Source organism: Micromesistius poutassou (genome assembly GCF_964030765.1).
Source record: "Micromesistius poutassou genome assembly, chromosome: 13".
In the NCBI taxonomy this organism is placed as follows: domain Eukaryota; kingdom Metazoa; phylum Chordata; class Actinopteri; order Gadiformes; family Gadidae; genus Micromesistius; species Micromesistius poutassou.
In genome coordinates this window covers 2,088,810-2,110,378 of record NC_140283.1, presented here as the reverse complement: position 1 = coordinate 2,110,378, position 21,569 = coordinate 2,088,810, and the positions used below count along the sequence as shown (strand labels likewise).

Sequence of the window (21,569 nt, the reverse complement as noted above, 5' to 3'; positions counted from 1 at the left end):
GGAGGTGTAGTGTTTGGTACCCCGGGAGCCGCCCGTGTACTGACAGTCAGTTTGTTTGTGTCTACCACATCTTGTTTTGGTAGCAGGGACGTGTCTGAGGGGTCGTAGGGTCCTTGATTGCACCTCCTAGGGTCATTGATCTCTCCTCCTAGGGGTCGTAGGGTCCTTGATAGCTCGTCCTAGGTCCCTTGGTCGCTCCTTCTAGGGTCCTTGGTTGCTCCTTCTATGGTCCTTGATTGCTCCTCCTAGGGTCCTTGATTGCTCCTCCTAGGGGCCGGACCCGTCACTTGGCTCTAGCCGCTGTAGCTGCTGCATCGCCCCGCGTTCTGCCGCTTCACCTCCGCTTGTCTGAAGGCTGACTTATCGTTCCCGTACTCCTGTTACCTGGGCCCACATCGCGATGTCCGAGGAGGTTGACGGCGCAGTTAATCCCGAGGAACAGCAGGTATATCAAAGTTTACTCCGGGTGTGCGTGCTAGCAGGCGGTGCTAGCTCCCACCAACATGAATGGATGAGATGCGATTAGCAACAAGCTAGTTAGCTTCCTGGTGATGGGGTTCTAGCAGGACGTTTTTATCAACAATACATGTTAACAGGATACTTTCACACAAACAATTCATCTGGGTGTCGTGCAACACTGCAAAGACGCCCCGAGTTGTGGTTATTGTATCAAGTGTGGGCTAGTTTAGCAGCTAAGCTCACAGAGCAGTGTGGTCTGATTATTAATAGCATGCTCAGGTCTCTGCAGGAGTGCGTTTTCTTCAGAGAGGACACTCTACGTATAAAATGTGTTCTTTGGTTGGTAACGGGGAAAATCTGGCGTCTGTCATCATGTATCGACTCTTGCATTGTTTGTGAAGATAAAGTTTTGTCTCTTCCTTTGCTTGACTGTCCTCATAGGAAATGGAGGATAAAGTCATCAGTCCTGAGAAGGCAGAGGAAGCCAAACTGAAGACTAGGTATCCTAACCTGGCCGCCAAGCCAGGGGGCTCGGACCTCCTCAGGAAAAGACTTCAGAAGGGGGTGTGTTTCATACGTTAGTAAGGACAGCTTTCCTTTTCAGCAGTTTAGCATTGACAACATGTAATGAATACATTTAATTTTTATTCTCACAGCAAAAGTATTTTGATTCTGGAGACTACAACATGGCCAAAGCCAAAATGAAGAACAAACAGCTGCCCATGGCTCCGACGGAGAAGACTGAGATTACCGGAGACCACATACCCACACCCCAGGACCTGCCGCAGAGAAAGCCTTCCATTGTAGCCAGCAAACTCGCTGGTTGATTTAGTGATGAGCATTTTATGTACATTGTTATGTGTCCATTCCAACCTGCCTTGCATAGCAACCTGCCCAGTTCTATTTCTGTTTATCATTCACCATTTGATGACTGGAAATGTAAGCTGAATGCTGAAAGCTGGAGATGGCAAAGTAAAGGGTCATCACAGTGTGGTATTCAGCAGATCTATAGTTAACGTTGTTCAGAATTAAGATTGACTATGAGGTTGCTGTATATTAAGTCACCTGGAAATGCAAATACAAGCTTGTGTTCCTGGAACACTCTCTGCATGGTAGCTTTCATTTAAAGGATTTTTTTCATAGTGTTCCTGGAGATCTGTCCATTATGTCCAAGATTTCTATTTTGTCGTACTTTTCATCCCAAAAATTTATTGAAATGATGCCCATTGCAGGTCAAGTGTAAATTGTATGCCTACAATTTACTAATTAACTTCACTATAGCTACATATATGTGGAACTATTTTTAAACAAGTGAAGGCATTGAAAAACAACTAGGAACGGAAGGCAAATCTGATTATCATTTTTTTTTTGTATGATTATCTTATCTTATGTCCCACTCTCTATTAACTGTATTGATAAGGCAACTGTTGCTAGCTGGTTGGGTTTTAATTAATTGTAGTTCTGAATACTGCTGTAGTTCCAAATCTTACTGACCTCTGGAAAGGCCTTGAAAGTAATGAATCGCTTTCATCTTGAGCAATATCTGGTCGAAGTAACCTAGTGGTGAATCTAGCCTGGATCGTCTGCCACTTAACGGAATCATTGAGGTTTTGTACCAAGCAGTTCGAATATGTCTGAAGTGTGCATGTACATTTATAGTGCAAGTACACTGCCGTGTTTTTCTGTAAATAAAATAGTTTTGCATAATAACTGAATCAGCGTTTCGCATTTATTTGAGTAACCGTGTATTGCACTTTAAAAGTGATGTATTAAAGTAATGCCTTTCAATAATTGTCCTGAGATGTGTGACCGCTGGGGGGCGCGCCTGTCATTCAGAGAGGGTCTCGGCGCGCTCCCGCTGATCTCACTGTGACTGCAGGAGTCGGTCCTACCGCTGAGGTTCTTATCACCCTCCCTATGGCTCACTACCATATGTGATCCTGCTCACCTCAAACCTACTTATTTTAAACGGTGTAATGCAATTTTAACATAACTTGCTGATCTGCAGTCTGCTGTTGCCTGTTTCTTGCTGACTTTCTCTCCACTGAAATGGACCTGTACCTTCAGCGAGGTTCTCCTCAGTAGCCGGTTAGAGAGCTTCCAGGTCCACTGCCATGGCAGTCTCTGAACTGTACTCAAAGGTAACTACAGCATAATAATCTTACCATAATAACAACGAACTACTTAGTTTTCAAACCATTGGATGCCTTGTCATCCAGTGATAAGTTCGTCGACTTTTAAATTGTCATTATTTGTGTGCTGCTTATTCAAGTAAAGGTTTGTGATCGGTTAGTGAAACCTTTCAAGATGTTTCTTTTGGACTTGTTCCCCAGTCGGCCCGGGTCTGGCTCCCTGACCCGGAGGAGGTGTGGAGGTCCGCGGAGCTCACCAGAGCCTTCACCCCCGGGGACCAGGTCCTATCACTACGGTTGGAGGACGGCTCGGTGAGAGTCAGACAGTGGATAGGGAATGTTATGCAAAATAGACCCTCATGCAGAATAACTCTATTGCTCGAGTATTTCCCTGGGTTATGCTAGACATAGAGAATAATAGCCTATTCACAGTCGATTTATTCAATATTTGATCCAGTTAGGCCCATGGTCTTGCGTTTCTAGTCAAAGCTGTCGGTGCCTGCCGTTATTAGATCAAGTTTGGGCTTGCATGGTATGGTAACGAGGCCTCAACAGTGGTTCAGGCAAAGGTAAGCCTAAGAAAATTGAGACATGCCTAAATTCTCCAACCCTAACCTCCTGTATGATTCCAGGTGTTGGAACACAGAATCAACCTGAAAAGCAACAGATTACCACCCCTGAGAAACCCTAACCTCCTGGTGGGGGAAAATGACCTGACAGCGCTGAGCTACCTCCACGAACCGGCCGTCCTGCACAACCTCAAAGTGCGCTTCACAGACTCCAAGCTCATTTACACATATTGTGGTAATGAGCCCTTCTCTCGTGTGACTCACTATCATCGTGCCAATGTAGACTTTGGAGCCGTGTTCACAGTGCAGTATGGCACAATCAGACGAGATGCAATGATTATGCACTCAACTGCTCATGCAGTGGCGGAGCTAGACTTTTATACAAGGGCTTTATAGGGGGGTCCATATTGAATTGTTGACGTCATAGTTGCCTCATCATAGTCGTCATAGTCATAGTCATCAAAGTCATCAACCTCATAATAGCTGATGAGGTTATGATACAGGAAGTAGACACCGCATAATAGGTCAACTGTATCACATGTGACTGGACCGGGACTAACGTGGACTGATGGTTTACTTCTGGTTATATTACTTATATTACTTATGGTCTGTGGCCCTGTTCCAGGCATCGTGCTGGTGGCCATCAACCCCTACAGCAGCCTGCCCATCTACGAGGCCGACATCATCCATGCCTACAGCGGGCAGGCCCTGGGCGACATGGACCCCCACATATTCGCCGTGGCCGAGGAGGCGTACAAAAACATGGCCAGGTCTTTAAACAACGAACACAAAGCACGCTGTCCCTCCTTGATCGAGACGGTATCATTTGTGGCGTCACGTTACATTCCACAGCAGATAAAAAAAGAAAGAAAAAAAAAAGACCCATCTACAATTAGAGATGTTCCATTATTTATATTATATATATTATACCATTATTTCCCTTCTTGATATTGATTCAGACTCCTGAACTTGAGTATCGGCCGATACCGAGTATATACCGATACAGCATCTAGCATTGTAACTACTAATAGTAACTACTAACTACTTGTTCTTATTGAAGAGTTCTCTTACGATGACAATGTATAGTCCGTTCACTTACTGTTGAAAAAGATTTTTACAGAACTAGATCATTTACATTTCTAATCTATAATAATAATAATACGCTTGTATTCTTGAATGCACGTAGGTCGGAGATGACGCGTTTCCCATTCCGACTTTCCACCTCCGTTAACGAACGCCGCATAACACCACACGTGTTTGTGATGTTCTTTGCCTCTGTAGTAAATAATTATTGGAGGAATTTCCAATAATGGTATCGGTATGGGAACACCTCTATCCACTACAAACTCCCATTCCTCCCCAGGGACGAGAGGAACCAGTCTGTTATCGTCAGCGGGGAGTCTGGGGCCGGGAAGACCGTCTCGGCCAAGTACGTGATGCGGTACTTTGCCACCGTCAGCCGCTCCTCGGTGCAGGCCAACGTGGAGGACAAGGTGCTGGCCTCCAATCCCATCATGGAGGTAGGGGAGGACTCCCTCAGGGGACAGACCACAGCGGTACACAGTTTGAACCGGTGGCCAGTAACCCTCCATCACTGCATGTCTGTGATCGAAGGCCATCGGGAACGCGAAGACGAACCGGAACGACAACAGCAGCCGGTTTGGAAAGTACATCGAGATCGGCTTTGACAAGAAGAACCGCATCATCGGGGCCATGATGAAGACCTACCTTCTGGAGAAGTCCAGAGTCGTATTCCAGGTCAGAACAATAGCTAGAAAACTTGACAGCACATATGATAAATAGTGTTTCTTAATTCTTGGATTTCAACAGAGCTAGACTTTGAATTTGTGTTCTTCTTAAAATAGTCTCATGTATGAGTATAGCTGATTCATAAAATAAGTTTAACTTACAAAGTATAAATACATTGATTTTAACAGTTATTCCTAGAGTTATTCCTCTTCTGTCTTCATAATTTTTAGCCTCTTGGAGAAAGGAACTACCATATATTGTATCAGCTGTGTGCCTCCTCTCACCTGCCAGAGTTCAAAGATTTCAAGTTAAGTGAGTGATTTGTGTTAATGTCATACAGCCTTTTGAAACATCTTTGAAAGTAGATATTTTTTTACTGTAGATACGCTCTGTAGAGAGTCCTATCTGGATCCACCTGCAATGTGAAGATAGTAACAGAATGCATGTTGTTTTTTGTAATGTCAAGGCTGTGCTGATGACTACCTCTGCACCAACCAAGGCCAGAGCCTGGCTATAGAGGGCGTGGATGATGCTGGAGACATGTCTGAAACCAGGAGAGCCTTAACGTTGCTAGGTGGGTGGGATTATGTTTTTTATTTTCATTCAGACGCTGCTAGAACAATACTTAACTCACAGCACACATCACAATAGAAACATGGATGTCCGCTGTCTGTAAGAACTAAATTATTGCATCCATTAAGCAAAATTCATGTAATCAGTCAATATGCTCAATCAGCTTCCCAACGCATTTGTGTAGGTGACCCTAAAATTCCACTAATGTTAACATAATACCTTTGACAGGATTCAGTGAAAGGGACCAAATGTCACTTTTCCGAATCCTTGCTGCCATTCTTCACTTCAGCAACGTAGAAGTGAAGGCTCAGTCAGCAGACAGCAGCAGCATTACGGTAGGCACGGAGACCCAGACCTACCTACCCCTACGCTACCTCTGAGACATCAGTATACATCTGCATCCCATCCACATGCCTTGTGATGTTCCCAGCCAGACCAACACCACCTGGTGGTGTTCTGTGAGCTGATGGGGGTGGCCTACCAGGACATGGCCTACTGGTTATGTCACAGGAAGCTCAGGACGGCCACAGAAACCTTCTCCAAGACTCTCCCCAAGGTGTCCGCGGTCAACGGGCGAGATGCCCTAGCCAAGCACATCTATGCCAAGCTGTTTGGCTGGATCGTCGACTGCATCAACCGGTCCTTGAAGTTTGCCGCCACCCGTCGCTGCTTCATTGGCATTCTGGACATCTACGGGTATTTTAAGTTCTTGGTGTCGTTTCAGTATTTTTTGTGTTTTTTTAATTTGATATTTTAACGAAATTGCCAGAGGAAGCAATCCCGGAGTTCTATTTGTTTTCCTTTTTTTTCAGATTTGAAACATTTGACGTCAACAGTTTTGAGCAGTTTTGCATCAATTATGCCAATGAGAAACTCCAGCAACAGTTCAACCTGGTAGGTGCTGCGCGCCGATGGCATCTGGCCTCGCCTGGAGCCACCACGCGGCCTGACTCAATGCACACGGTCCCTCTCTACAGCACGTCTTCAAGCTGGAGCAGGAGGAGTACATGAAGGAGGAGATCCCCTGGTCCCTCATCGACTTCTCCGACAACGAGCCCTGCATCCGCCTGATTGAGGCCAGGATGGGCATCCTGGACCTTCTGGACGAGGAGTGCAGGGTAGGCTCTCCTGATTGGGCCCTCAATGGTTGTTCACAGGCGACCAACATTTACTGTGATCATATTTTCAGCCAATCTGTTAAAAAAAACAAAAACAGCATGACAGCGGCATATGTTTTGGTAAAAGGTCAGAAATGGTTAGAGGTAGACTTTTGGCATGGTCAGGTCATGGTCGAGGCCAGTACAGCCTCTCACTCACACATTTGTCTCAGAAGGCTGGTAGCCACCCCCCTAACTTCCTCTTGATTGTTTTTTCAATGTTTCTGCACCGGTCCACCAGCTCAGATTATATTTTCCGATACCATTCTTTGCCCACAGTTAACATGCAACGCTTTCATTGTTAGTCCAGTCAAAATCTCAGCCTCGGTACAGAACCAGGATTTAACCCATTGATCACGCCAACCGTCTGAGCAGCACCACTAATGTATCAAGTTTGTTTCATGTTGCTGTTGTTAAAGGGTTTGAGCAAGTCATGGCAATTTCCTATATGAGTCATGTCTCAATCCTTCCGTTCTTTCCTGCCCTCAGATGCCCAAAGGCTCTGATGACACTTGGGTCCAGAAGCTGTATACCTCTCTCCTGAAACAGAACGCTCACTTTGACAAGCCCAGACTGTCCAATACGGCTTTTATCATCCACCACTTTGCAGACAAGGTACATATACAGTAGGAGCAGTATATCTAAGAAGACGTATAGGAGAGACAATTCATGGTTCTGTACACCAGTTCTCCCCCGTTAGTTCAGGGTGTCTGACTGTAGGCCTTTGTCTACCAGGTGGAGTACCAGTGTGATGGCTTCCTGGAGAAGAACAAGGACACTGTCAATGAAGAGCAGATCAATGTTCTGAAAATGAGCAAGGTGAAACTAGTCTCTTATTTTTCAGTCCTTTCCATTGAATGCAGTCTCTAGGAAGGGTAAAACACAGAAGTTCCCTCAGGAAATGTACTGTCCGCAAGAAATGCCTGCTTCTGCTGTGGTAAATGTACACACCCTAGGTTTGTGGAAACACCTCATCATTAGGAAACATGTCTAAATATACCATAAAGCGGGAAACACTGCCACCTGCAGGCAGTGTTGGCAATGTCAGCCACATTCGATAACTCACTGTCGTTGTGTTTCACTTTAGTTTGATTTACTAGTGATGCTTTTGGAAGAGCATGAGACCGACATAAAGACCGGTTCCACATCGAAGACGGCCCGTCGTGGTCCGGCTAGTAAAGTTCACAAGAAGACTGTTGGACTGCAGGTGAGAGAACCAAGTTATGACCACAAGAAAACAAACTCAACAAAAGAGAAAATACAAACACAATGGTTTCTAACGTAGTGGTCAGTCTGACCGTGGTCTGGTCTGGTCTGGTCTTTGGATGGATGAACACAGAGCTATTTCCTCACACTGCTCCTTAATGTTTGGCGTCCTTGTCTCAGTTTCGTCAGTCTCTCACCCTGCTCATGGACACGCTGAACGCCACCACTCCTCACTACGTGCGCTGCATCAAACCCAACGACCACAAGGCCCCGTTCACGTGAGGCAGAGCTCCCCCGCTGATCTCCTCCACCTTGTGTTCAGACGCAGCGCTCACCCCCCGGTGTCTGTGTGCTCCCCCTCACAGCCTGGAGCCCCTGAGGACGGTGCAGCAGCTCAGGTCCTGTGGAGTCCTGGAGACCATCCGGATCTCCGCCGCAGGCTTCCCCTCCAGGTACCAACGCTAAAGTAAACATAAACAGAACAACAAGACCTCCAGGTACCAACGCTAAAGTAAACATAAACAGAACAACAAGACCTCCAGGTACCAACGCTAAAGTAAACATAAACAGAACAACAAGACCTCCAGGTACCAACACTAAAGTAAACATAAACAGAACAACAAGACCTCCAGGTACCAACGCTAAAGTAAACATAAACAGAACAACAAGACCTCCAGGTACCAACACTAAAGTAAACATAAACAGAACAACAAGACCTCCAGGTACCAACGCTAAAGTAAACATAAACAGAACAACAAGACAAACAAAACAGATGGTATAAACAATATCAGTTATAAAGTGGCTCAGTACCTCACAGTATTTAAAGTGTATAAATGCAAATGTAAACAAAGGATGTTCCAGTGATCAAGTATATATATATACATATATACACACACATACACAAACACACATGCACACACACACACACACACATACACACACACACAAACACACAAACACATACACATACACACACACATACACACACACACATACACATACACATACACACACACACATACACACACACACACACACACACATACACACACACACATACACACACACACACACACACATACACACATACACACACACACATACACACACACACACACATACTAACTAACTAACTAAGCCCTTTGCTCCTCTTGGGTGTATAGGCCAATCCAACTCCGCTTTCTCTTTGGGCTTTGTACGTCTATGGGGTCTTGGCTTGTTCTTTTCCACAGGTCCACATTGTCGACTTTGTCTCTGTCCACCAGATGTTTAATATCCTTCTGAGGCAGGTGTTGATGAATGTTTGCAGCCTGTGTGTTGTTTGTTTTGTTGTTCTCCATGTTTCATACAGCGTACAGCATCCATACAGCATCACTTGTTTCACGTTGGAGTTGAAGATGCGTATCTTAGTGATGTTTTTTTAGCTCCAGATCTTTCTGAGCATGTTAAACACCACTCTAGCCTTGTTAATTGCTTCTATTGTCGGCATCTGTCCCTCCAGTGGTATCCACAACACTGCCTAGGTAGGTAAAAGCTTCTACCTCCTCTAGGGCAGTGCTGTTCAAGAAGATGGGGTTTCTGGTTTTGGAGTGGATCTTCATCACTTGTGTTTTTGTTATATTGGTAGTGAGACCAAATGTTATTGCAGTTTGTGAAAGTCTGTGTCTTCTCTTGCATTTGGGTATGTGTATGTTAAAGGAGAACCATATCATCCGCAAATTCAAGATCATGCAGCTACACATACACATTGGTTCTATTAATAGGAAGAATTACGATACCTATTATGATATGTTGAGGCCTTCAAAGGAGGCCCAATGTGACTGAATCCTTTGGGGGCTCCTTCTACCTCAGATGGACCTACCAGGAGTTTTTCAAGCGGTACAGGGTCCTGGTTAGGCAGAAGGACGTGCAGCCCGACTTCACTCAGACCTGCAAGATGGCCCTGGAGAAGCTGATTGAGGTATGAGCTTTAGAGTTGGCCTGTAAGTTATGTTTTAGGGTAAGGCTTTATTTCTTGCAGTACGGTTATTAAAGTTTCAGGGAAGATTCTTCATCCAGGGTAGATTAGCTGTGTTTTCTTAGAAAATGGTTAATTTTCAGTGATAGACCTACCCTGGAAATCCAGAGTTCTCACGAGAGCACAATTTGAATTTGCTCAGCGAGTCAATGTGGGAACGAGCAATATACTCCAGATTCCCCTGGCCCAGAACATTAACCAATCACATCGGTGTATCTGATATAGGCGGGCCAAAAGCATTGCTGTTTTACCGACCGGATACGGCTAGAGTCTAATCTATTGGTTAGCTCCGCTGGTCTGGATACGTCACCACTTGTATTCTTCTGATTGGTCGTAGTATGATCCAATTGCGTGCAGTGATATTTTCAAATGCATCCTTGGTGCCGCCCCTCGGGCCATTTTCATCACTCGTTGCCAGACCCTACAGCTTTCTAGATGTGGGTCTGGATTTCCAGGCTATGATAGACCAGTAACCATTCATATTTTTGACGCCCTATTAATAAAAATATACATATAACTCATAACTGATATGACTAACTAAGCAACAATAAATAAGCTTCAATTAAACATTAGCATATTCAGTGAGTGCTCGTTAATGACAACACTAAGTGGTGTCCTGTCTTGTCCGTCTCTTTAATCTTGGTCCTCAGGATAGAGACAAGTATCAGTTCGGCAGAACCAAGATCTTCTTCCGGGCGGGACAGGTGGCCTACCTGGAGGACCTGCGGTCGGAGAAGCTGCGCCGGGCGTGCGTCAGCATCCAGAAGACGCTGCGCTGCTGGCTGGCCCGCAAGAAGTTCCTGAGGATGAAGAGATCTGCCGTGGTGCTGCAGAAACACGTCCGCGCACAACAGGCCCGCCGGTACAGACACACACTGCTGCTTCTTCTTCTTCTGTTCTTACGCCGTTTACCATCGGTACTATTTAGTCATCATTTAGCCCGTTTATTTAAAGGGCTATCATGCTTTATCATGCTTTTTGACGCTATATGACGTATGTATACATGTTTAACGTCTGCTAAAATAGTCAAATCTAAGTCCTAGCCAGGGGGAGTATTTGTACCATGGAGAACGCCCGTCAATAAGTGCGTGAAACAGCTTGTTTGCGCTCAAACTTTACTTCCGTAATAGTGTGACGTCAGACTGTGCAGTGGGCGGTGCAGAAATCCCGCCTCCCGGCTACCCGCAATGTTTACAACTTCTCGGGGGTGTGAATTTGCCGACACGCAAGCAAAGCTCTCGAACAATCGCAACAGAGTGGGCGTGCTGACCAATCACAGCAGACTGGGCTACTCGGGAGGGGGGCCTTAAAGCAACCTGATACAAAACAGACCGTTTTCGAAAGACGCTGAAATTGATTTTGCAGAAATGAACAGTGTGAGAATAATAAGAGGTATTTCTAACATACAGGCATGTAACCCTATTCTGGTAGTACCCCCAAATGCAATTATTAACCCTAAAAAAGCATGATATGGGATCTTTAAAAACTTAAGGCATGTTGCTCAGGGATGCCTTCAGGTACACTGGAACCATTGGGGTTTGAATCCAGAACCTTTTGGTTAGGAGCATAACTTGATGTGTTCGTATCGTCCTGTGAACAGTTTTGTCCGGTTGTTGCGCTGGACGAATGCAGCCGTGGTGATCCAGAAGAACACCAGGATGTGGGCGGGCAGGAGAGCCTATCAGAGGCAGCGGTCTGCTTCTGTCACCATCCAGGGCTGCTTCAGGGCCTACAAGGCCCGACAGAACTACTATAAGGTCAGGCCCCAGCATTTCACACTTCATTTGAACCAATGATACTTCCTTCACACTTCGACTATGACTACCACAGCCATCAGTAAGAAAGCTTAAAGACACATTTTCTTCTTCAAAGAGTCTCGGGCCTCCATTAGTAAGTAATCTGTAACATTTTAACTCTTTCCATTTTTTTAGGAATGTGAAATTCTGAAAAACCATAAAATATCTTAAAAACATTATTTGCAATTAATCTAAATAATACGTTTGAATGGACCGCAGTCTAAATCTAAACATAATATGTGTCAGAGCAGACTGAGACTACACTCTCTAACAAAAACACACACTGAAACAATAGCAACAAAACGACTCTGTATCTCCTCCCTGTGTCCCCAGCTGCTGTACGAGCAGAAGACGGTGGTGATCCAGAGCTGGGTGCGGGGCTGGCTGGCCCGGAGACGCCGCCAGCGCTACCTGGCGGCCGTGGTCCTCCTGCAGAGCTGCGTGCGGCGCCTGGGGGCCCGACGGCAGCTTAAGAGGCTGAGGGCCGAGGCCCGCTCGGTGGAGCACTTCAAGAAGCTCAACGTGGGCATGGAGAACAAGATCATGCAGCTGCAGCGCAGGATCGACCAGCAGGTAAGGAGCGTCCCGTCGGCCGTCCTCGTCCAACACACTCTCTGGGCCTCTGCTGCTAGACAGCAGAAGAAAACGTAGAGGCACTGACATCATTAGGTGGTGTCTGATCACATGCCAGACATGCGCATCTGACATGTGCCCTCCCGCTCGCCCTTTCAGCCTCTGATTCTCTCTCTCTCTCCCCCGCAGCAAAAGGAGCACAGAGAAGCCAGTGTGAGGCAGAGCGCGGTGGAGAAGACCCAGGCGGCGGAGCTGGAGAGGCTGAGGGAAGCGGAGCTGGACACCCGGACCAAGGCACACAGGGTCCCCTCGCTCCTGGAGCAGCTGGCCTCCCTCCGCCGGGATCTGGACGCTGTGGGCAGGGAGAAGGAGGAGCAGGCCAGGGCCCACCAGGAGCACACGCACACGGTACGGCCAACACACCAACACTACAGACCACCAGGAGCACACGCACACGGTACGGCCAACACACTAACACTACAGACCACCAGGAGCACACGCACACCGTACGGCCAACACACCAACACTACAGACCACCAGGAGCACACACACAAGGTACGCCCAACCCACAAACACTACAGAGTCTCTTTTTTTTTGTGTTGTCCAGTCCAAAATTCCAGTCCAAATGTTAGGATTGTCAACGGTTGTTGTGGTTGTGTTGTGTTGTGTTGAGGTAATCTCTAAAGGACACATGTTGTACCTGGGTTCACCACCAGATGGAGTCTGTTCTGATCGAAAAGATGAACATGTGTAACAAGGAGAGGGAAGAGCTGAATAGGTCAATTCAAGACCAGGCAAAACAGACATCAGGTAGATGGCATCACATCTTAAACTCTAAAAGTCTGATAAAAGTAACATAATTCAAGCTATTGTGGTCAATATTAAGAATGTTTTGTGTTTGTTGTTGCAGAGAGCCAAGTGGCTCTGGAGACCATTAGGCAGCTGGAGAAGGAGCTGCTAGAGGAGCGCGCCCGCTACCAGAGCCTGCTGAGTGAACACCTGCAGCTGGAGGAACGCCATGGAGACCTCCAGGAGAAGATGAACTGCAGCAGCACGGTGAGACGCCGCTAATGCTGTTCTCACCTTCATACACAAAACCCTCTGGTTAATGAGGATCCCCGGCTGGCTAGAACTGGTTCTGCAACATTATCCGCTTGGCTAGCCAATATGTTTACTTTATGGAGTATGCTTTTTGCATCACTCAACATACCCCAGGCGGTAGATAGCGATGCACTCCTCCCCTCCAACTGGCCTGTTTCATAATGTGTTCTATTCATATCCCAAATCAAACTCTGCAATTACCTCACTAATGGTTTAATGGACTGCACCACCCCACAGGACACCGCGGCGCGCCACAGGAGGGGCAGCGGCTCCTCTGAGGGAACGCAGAGCTCGGGCTACACGGACGGGCGGGACAGCCCCGCACCCAGAGAGGTACCACCGAGACCCGCAGCCTGGGCTGAAGACACCATGGGATGTAACGGTGTCACAGTGGGAAGGAAAAGCTGAAGAATGCATTTGATTCATTTATTTATGTCGATATACCAAATGAGTTGTAGAAGTGTGAACCTTGTAGACTCTATGCAGGAGTAGTCATAGGATTGCTGTGAGGTGTTGGGTTGTGTTCTCCAGGATGTTACAGTGTGTTGTTGTGTTCTCCAGGATGTTACAGTGTGTTGTTGTGTTCTCCAGGATGTTACAGTGTGTTGTTGTGTTCTCCAGGATGTTACAGTGTGTTGTTGTGTTCTCCAGGATGTTACAGTGTGTTGTTGTGTTCTCCAGGATGTTACAGTGTGTTGTTGTGTTCTCCAGGATGTTACAGTGTGTTGTTGTGTTCTCCAGGATGTTACAGTGTGTTGTTGTGTTCTCCAGGATGTTACAGTGTGTTGTTGTGTTCTCCAGGATGTTACAGTGTGTTGTTGTGTTCTCCAGGATGTTACAGTGTGTTGTTGTGTTCTCCAGGATGTTACAGTGTGTTGTTGTGTTCTCCAGGATGTTACAGTGTGTTGTTGTGTTCTCCAGGATGTTACAGTGTGTTGTTGTGTTCTCCAGGATGTTACAGTGTGTTGTTGTGTTCTCCAGGATGTTACAGTGTGTTGTTGTGTTCTCCAGGATGTTACAGTGTGTTGTTGTGTTCTCCAGGATGTTACAGTGTGTTGTTGTGTTCTCCAGGATGTGACCCGGGCCATGGTGGACATGCCGGTGCTGCTGAAGCTGCAGAGGAAGGTGAAGGAGCTGGAGGAGGAGAAGCGCTCTCTGTTCAGTCGGCTCAACAGGAGGGAGGAGGTGGAGCAGGAGAAGTCCAAGGTGGGTTCGACCACAGAGTCCATGTCATCTACTGTCTCATGAGGTTCAACGGGATTAGATCGATGATGAGGAGGAGGGGATGGATTGCCTTGTTTAAAGCAAAACCATCAAGTTGGTGGACGGATGTCATTGGTCCAGGATACTTACAAACTTTTGGGGGATTTGTCTCAGAAACTGTATGAGAAGAAAAAGAGTGTGGCAGAACACCATTTAATCCCAGGCTGCGTATGAAGCAGTATTCTGGTAAACTAGAAGGCCTTGATGCTCTCCTTTGATGGAGAGATGTGTTTCTGTACTTTGGGAGCAGGAGATGGAGGAACAGAAGACGGTCAACAGAGCTGAGCTGGACACAGAAGCTCTCAAGGTAGCACTCTCAATGTTCTCTCAAACAAACATCTCGTATTCGCTGATTTCGTTATTGTAGCCCATTCTATAATAAAACCTGTATTTAGGACGGATTTATTTGTACTATAAGTGTATTATGGTCCTATTAGCCAGACCAAAGAGGACATGTGACTCATATATCCGTGGCGGTTCTCAGCGCCAAGAGCTGGAGTCGGAGAACAAGCGTCTGAAGCAGGACCTTGGCACGCTGCGGAAGTCCCTGACCGGCGACAGCAGCCCGCTGGCGCCCCCCAAGCCTGGCTCCATGCCCTACAACGTCCTGCTGGAGCAGCTGGACTGCAGCAACGAGGAGCTGGAGATGAGGAAGGAGGAGGTGCTGCTCCTCAGGTCCCACATGGTCCGGCAGACCGCCCTCAAACACAAGGTAGGAGGAGTGGAATCAGTAGAATCAGTAGAATCAGTAGAATCAGTAGAATCAGTACTAATGTTTCATAGTGTAGGTGATGTCATCATCATTGTCACCATCATCTTCATCATCATCATCATCATCATCTCCTGATCATGTGATTAACATGTTGTTGGTGTTGTGATTAAGATGACTAACCCACTCTGTTGTTGTGTACTCTGTGGCTGTAGGACTCCCTGACTGACGGCCTGAAGCTGAGTCTAAACCAGATCTCCTTGCTGCAGGACAGTGACGGGTGGGTCCAGCCGTCCGTTATCTAGAACACACCGATGCTCCTCTCACCTGTTGATACCTCTGATCCTTTACACCACGACTCCCTCTCTCTCACCTGTTGATACCTCTGATCCTTTACACCCATGACTCCCTCTCTCTCAGACCAGCCAAGCTGCACACGCTGAATGAGGACGGGGAGCTGTGGTTGGCATACGAGGGCCTGAAGGAGACCAACAGGTGGGCTGATACCAGCAGTATCGTTCTTCGTGCAATACGAGAATGGATACACTGGGCCAAATATCAATATAACAATTTCAATATATCACCCTATTATATTAATTTTTATAGCGTTTATTTAGCATTTTTATTCTTTATTCATGAAGTTAGATAGGAAATATCGCCCCTAATATCTATATTGTAACCAATAAAATAAGGCGCTCTGAACAGATTTCCCTGCTTCTCGAGGTGGCGCTCAACACATGAACGAAGGAAACTTGAACTGAAGTTAACTAACCAAAGACGAGTAACGGAAAAACTGATTTTGGACCGTGAATACAGACCAAAATCCAGCACTTTACCTTTTCACAGTCATTTTGTATTCATTGTTAGACATATATCGTGAAGTTTCATTATAGGATTGTCTAACAATATATTGATTATTGCAGAATCTCTGTATTGCGATATTATTTGTATCACAAATGGTATTGTATGGTGAGGTACCCTGTGATTCAGATGTTATTGTACGGTGAGGTACCCTGTGATTCAGATGTTATTGTATGGTGAGGTACCCTGTGATTCAGATGTTATTGTATGGTGAGCTACCCTGTGATTCAGATGTTATTGTGAGGTACCCTGTGATTCCCCCCCTAGTAGCCGCCCTCCAGTTGTCTCCTGGGTTATCTGCTTAGAGGCTAACGGCTGCTCCCCGCCCCAGGGTCCTGGAGGGCATGCTGCAGGACCAGGGCCGCGCCCACCAGCAGGAGGTCCAGGAGGTGCGCCAGGAGCTCCTCCGGGTGAAGGAGGAGAGCGGGCGGCAGCAGCAGCTCCTGGCCCAGAGCCTCCTGCTGCCCAAGGAGGCGCAGGTGGAGGCCTGCCTCCAGCACGAGATCACGCGGCTGGCCAACGAGAACCTGGTGGGTGGACCCTGGCTCCTCCCACATCGACCCCTGACCTCACCCGGTTAACGAGTGTTCTGGTAGTTGTCGCGAAGCAGTAAAAAGTGACATACTAAAGGGAAAGAATATAGATAAATACTAATAAAGGGAGAGAGAGATTTTTCTTGCAAAAAGTAAACATTTCTTCTGTTTCTGGCAAAATGGTACTTTATCGATTGTGTCTAGGATCTCATGGAGCGTCAAGAAGGCCAAGATAAAACCGTACGTGTGCTGAAACAGCAGCTGAAGAGCTACGCTGAGCGGCTTGAAGAGTTCGAAGGTAATTTATCCAGATGTCCTGTGTTTATAATATTGCTTCACAGTACAGACACACTTATTTGAACCACAGGAGAGATGTGTGATATTAATCCTTGGCCCTTGATGTCCAGCCTGCGCCCGGAGACAGAGCACCGTGTCACAGATCGGCATTCCGGTCAACATCACACGCAAGGAGAAGGAATTCCAGGGAATGCTGGAGTATAAGGAAGGAGACGAGAGCATGCTGCTGAAGAATCTGGTCGTTGGTATGATAACTCATTATTAATGATCTATTAATTCATTAACCGGAACGAAAGCCATGAATGCACAGAGCATTTATAAACTTCAACGCGCTCTCTGTGTATTTTTTCTCTCTCATGTTTTCTGGATCCTCCTCAGATCTTAAACCCCGTGGTGTGGCAGTCAGCTTCCTGCCCGGGCTACCAGCATACATCATCTTCATGTGCATACGCTATGCGGACCACATCAACGACGAGGAGCGAGTCAGCACCCTGCTCAACTCCACCATCATCAGCATCAAGGGGGTCATTAAGGTGCAGCGGTCGACTCCAGTGAAAGACCATACGTCCCTGACCATGATACTGCTGATCAGGATCATTTATCCACAACCCATTCTGTGTGAAAACGTTCCCTGTATTCCCACTTCATCGTAATGCCAACTTCGGTACATGGGATACATATACCAAGCAATTAACCATATTATGGTAAAAGAAGCCCTGCTGACTGCTGCTTTGGTATGTGCGGTAGAAACCTATAAACTTGCATTGTTCCCCAACAGAGAAGAGGAAAGGACTTTGAAACGGTGTCGTTCTGGCTGGCCAACACCTGTCGCTTCCTGCACTGCCTGAGGCAGTACAGTGGAGACGAGGTACACTTGAACAACACACCGGTGCCAGCATTACGCCTGCTCACTTACTTAGCTACACCTGTCTGACCTGACTGTGTCTGCTGCTCCCCTCCTGCAGGACTTCACCAAGCACAACACGCCCAGGCAGAACGAGCACTGCCTGACCAACTTTGAGCTGTCAGGCTACCAGCAGGTGTTCGGAGACCTGGTGATCCAGATCTACCAGCAGCTGGTCAAGTGCGCACAGGACCACCTGCTGCCCCTGATCGGTGAGGGGGGCTCTGTTCCTCTGGGTCGTACGGCTCAATGTGTATTAGATCCCCAATACTGCGGCCCTAAAACAATCCAACCGTATGTATAATAATTATAATAACCCTCCTTGGTTTTGATATGACCCTTTCAATCGTAGGGGACAATCTCAAGGTGCTTGACAGTGCATACAATCTTTTTAACAGAAAAAAAAGAGTATGTCTGGGGGCCAGAGTCTGGGGACATTATACATTATATATATATATATATATGATAATTTGCTGCCACCTAAGACTTCACTCACACCAAAAATGTCCCTGGTTCGAACCCAACCTCTCTGTGTGGAGTCTTTAACGGGTCGGGAGAGGACCAAAATGCAGCACATGTAGGCAGAAAGACAGTCGGTAATGACCTTTATTTAACACGTTATATAGCAGACGGAAGACAAGCAGGGCGCAGGCAGAATCCGTTGTCGGCCCTCAGCCCTTCATCCTACCTGAAGTGTACTAGCTCCTGCTTCAAAGCGTTCCAGGCAATTGAAGTCGAATGTAAACAGAAAACATGGACGACCGCCGCGCTAAGCTTTTACCGTATATATATCTTTATGCTAACAGATAATAACGACCCCGAGCGACCCCGAATTCGCTGGTAGGAGGTTCCACTTCGACAGGCATTCCAGTGCACTTTTCTCAGTTGGAGGCAGGATAAGGTCCATGTCAGATTGGTTTGGATGGGCACTGGAACGCACCATCAGAGGGGAGATCGTGACAGAGCCCTGTGGTCCTTTGTGGCTGTAACTGTAGAACTGTTGTAACCTATGTTCATGTTTATGATATGATGTTGATAATGTTCTCCTACATGGTCCTCTACCACCACAACACTATGAATATGATGAAACACAGCAGGGTGCTCATGTTGTGGGGTGGCAGTAACTCAGGAGGTGGAGTTGACTGGTAACCAGAAGGTTGCTAGTTCGATCCCCGGCTCCTCCTAGCCGAGGGTCGAGGTGTCCCTGAGCGAGACGCCTCACCATGACTGCTCCTGACGCGCTGGCTGTCGCCCTGCGTGGTGGACTCCACCGTGGCTGTGTGAATGTGTGAATGAACGGTTGTAAGACGCTTTGGATAAACCCGTCAGCAAAATCCCCTAAATCAAAACGTTGTTTGTCCCGTCTCCCCGGGCCAGTGGCCGGCATGCTGGAGCACGAGACAGCCCAGGGGGTCCTGGGCTCCATGCCCGCCGGCCAGAGGAAGAGGGGCGCCAGTGTGTCTGAGGAGGCTGACACCGTCACGGTGGAGACCATCCTGCAGCAGCTCAGCCTGTTCCACGACGCCATGCGGCAGCACGACATGGACCAGGGGCTGGTCAGGCAGGCGGTCCGGCAGCTCTTCCACTTCATCTGCGCCGTGACCCTTAACCACCTGCTGCTGCGGAAGGACATGTGCTCCTGGGGCAAGGGCCTGCAGATCAGGTAGAGCGGAGCGGAGCGCTTAGCCAGACTTTAGTCTGTGAGTATCGGACTGTGAACCGAATCGACTCGTTGTCGACGCGTTACGAGTGACCTAGAGGGCATGGTGGAGTGTAGGCTGTAGAACCTCAGGCCACTCCATGCTACAGGGATGGAGTATATAACTTGGTTCAAGACCCCGACCTGGTGGGCATCCGTGGCCTACTGGTTAGAGTTGGACCGGTAACCGGAGGGTGGCCGGTTTGAATCCCGACCTGTAGGCAAAAATATGGTTGTGGAGTTATGGAGTGGTTGTGCAACACTCTCCTACTTCCTCATCCACGGATGAGGTGCCCTTGAGCAAGGCACCTGAAACCCCCACCTGCTCCCCCGGCGCCGCACTGTGGCGGCCCACCGCTCCGGGTGTTCACCGGCTCCCGGATGGGTCAAAAGCAGAGAAAGAATTTCCCCCAAAAAGGGACAATAAAGGGTAACTTAACTTAACTTAACTTAATCTCAGCAGCCTTCATGTGGGCATCCTAGAGCACAGAGCCCCCCCTCTACCTCCTCTTTACATTATATCTTAAATAGTACTTCTCTGCTTTGCATTGGACTACAGGACATACATACTTTGTTAAATAATACACCAACCAAGAATACAAGTATTGCATTATAATATATAGTGGCCTGAACTTGCAGATAAAATCAAACAGCAAACATACGGATTGAAATCCAATCAGGGTCAGGACTAAATGAAGGCTGTTGTGAGATGTGAGTGAGCCCCAGCCCTGGCTGTGTCTCACCGTGGCTCCCCGCTGCAGGTACAAGGTGTGGCAGCTGGAGGAGTGGCTGATGGAGAAGGAGCTGGCCGACTGCGGGGCCAAGGAGACCCTGGAGCCGCTGGTCCAGGCCGCGCAGCTCCTGCAGATCAACAAGAAGACACCCGCCGACGCCCAGGCCATCTGCGCCATGTGCAGCGCTCTCACGGCTCCCCAGGTCACCATGACGACCGGCCCAAACAAACCCCTGCACTCACCAAACAGAGGGGCGGGGCTTAGCCACTGGGTCAACCGTAGGTTGACATTCATGGGCATTTCTGCACCTAGCAGTTGCTAGGGGAGCCGCTAGGGGAGCCGCTGGGGGATAAGACGCCCGTGTGTGTCACCCTACAGTTGACTTAATGCCCCCGCCCTGCTTATGTTTAGAACCAAGATGGCAGGTAGGACAAAAAGCCCCATGAAGTTGAGTGTATGTACGGTTCTAATGACGTGTTCCTCTGTGTTCCTCGCCACAGATCGTTAAAGTGCTCAATCTGTACACGCCAGTGATTGAGTTCGAGGAGAGGGTGTCCCCGACCTTCATCGCCACCATTCAGGTGAGGCGGGGTAAACAGAGTGTGCGGAGACCAAAGGGCTGACGGGCTGATTCTCGTCGGACGCCTCGTCTCCTCCCTGAGTTGTGTTTGTGGTTCTCAGGACCTCCTGAAGGACCGCGGCGAGCCCACCACTCTGATGATGGACGTGAAGAGTGTCTTCCCCATCAGCATCCCCTTCATCCCCTCGCTGGTCGCCATGGACGCCCTCCAGATCCCCGCCAGCCTCCACCTGGGCTTCCTCACCCGGGTCTAACCCCCCCCCCCCCCCCCCCCCCCCCCCCGCACTCTTATTTTAGTTTTAGATGATTTATGTCTGACTTCACTTCATCAAAGGTTGAGATACAGCTTCATTCTCTGTGTAGTCTAATGCAACGTGTTAGCATATCTAGGTTTGTTTGTGCAGGAATAATACTGTTTGCTTGGCTGGGAATGTGGTCCAAAATATTTTGTTCGTCAGGCTGCCCTTGGATCCCATGGCTGACTTTTAATGTCTTTATGAAACCCAATAGTTGATTTGACATAGAACTTCTACCAAAAAAAAGTATTTATGCATGTGTGCCTTTGACCAAATGAAAAGAAAGATTCAGAATTCTCTGTACAAAACGACGGAATGTGTGCGATGTAGCAGTGTTTACAGACAGTTTTTATAATTCTAT

General features: G+C 47.7%; 2 protein-coding genes across 2 annotated transcripts; both read left to right on the top strand.

Moving 5' to 3' along the window:
• The first annotated feature begins 124 nt into the window (after positions 1–124).
• Positions 125–2,169, top strand: arpp19b (cAMP-regulated phosphoprotein 19b). Its single transcript, XM_084477219.1, has 3 exons — positions 125–445; positions 901–1,023; positions 1,116–2,169. Exons 1-3 carry the CDS (start codon positions 401–403, stop codon positions 1,284–1,286), a joined length of 339 nt encoding a protein of 112 aa, XP_084333345.1. The 5' UTR covers positions 125–400; the 3' UTR covers positions 1,287–2,169.
• Positions 2,170–2,386: 217 nt separating this feature from the next.
• LOC311357556 (unconventional myosin-Va-like) lies at positions 2,387–21,166 on the top strand (the record flags this gene model as incomplete). The annotated part of the gene is made up of 40 exons (XM_084477535.1): positions 2,387–2,600; positions 2,793–2,903; positions 3,224–3,395; positions 3,786–3,930; positions 4,524–4,680; positions 4,775–4,918; positions 5,140–5,221; positions 5,376–5,483; positions 5,711–5,817; positions 5,913–6,178; positions 6,295–6,376; positions 6,460–6,600; positions 7,129–7,254; positions 7,375–7,458; positions 7,727–7,846; positions 8,026–8,123; positions 8,211–8,297; positions 9,697–9,805; positions 10,513–10,724; positions 11,463–11,619; positions 11,992–12,231; positions 12,421–12,639; positions 12,948–13,041; positions 13,142–13,287; positions 13,570–13,665; positions 14,404–14,538; positions 14,846–14,902; positions 15,080–15,307; positions 15,520–15,584; positions 15,725–15,799; positions 16,497–16,695; positions 16,903–16,996; positions 17,106–17,240; positions 17,374–17,528; positions 17,774–17,863; positions 17,961–18,111; positions 19,277–19,562; positions 20,360–20,534; positions 20,833–20,913; positions 21,014–21,166. Exons 1-40 carry the CDS (start codon positions 2,574–2,576, stop codon positions 21,164–21,166), a joined length of 5,409 nt encoding a protein of 1,802 aa, XP_084333661.1. The 5' UTR covers positions 2,387–2,573.
• Positions 21,167–21,569: the final 403 nt, after the last annotated feature.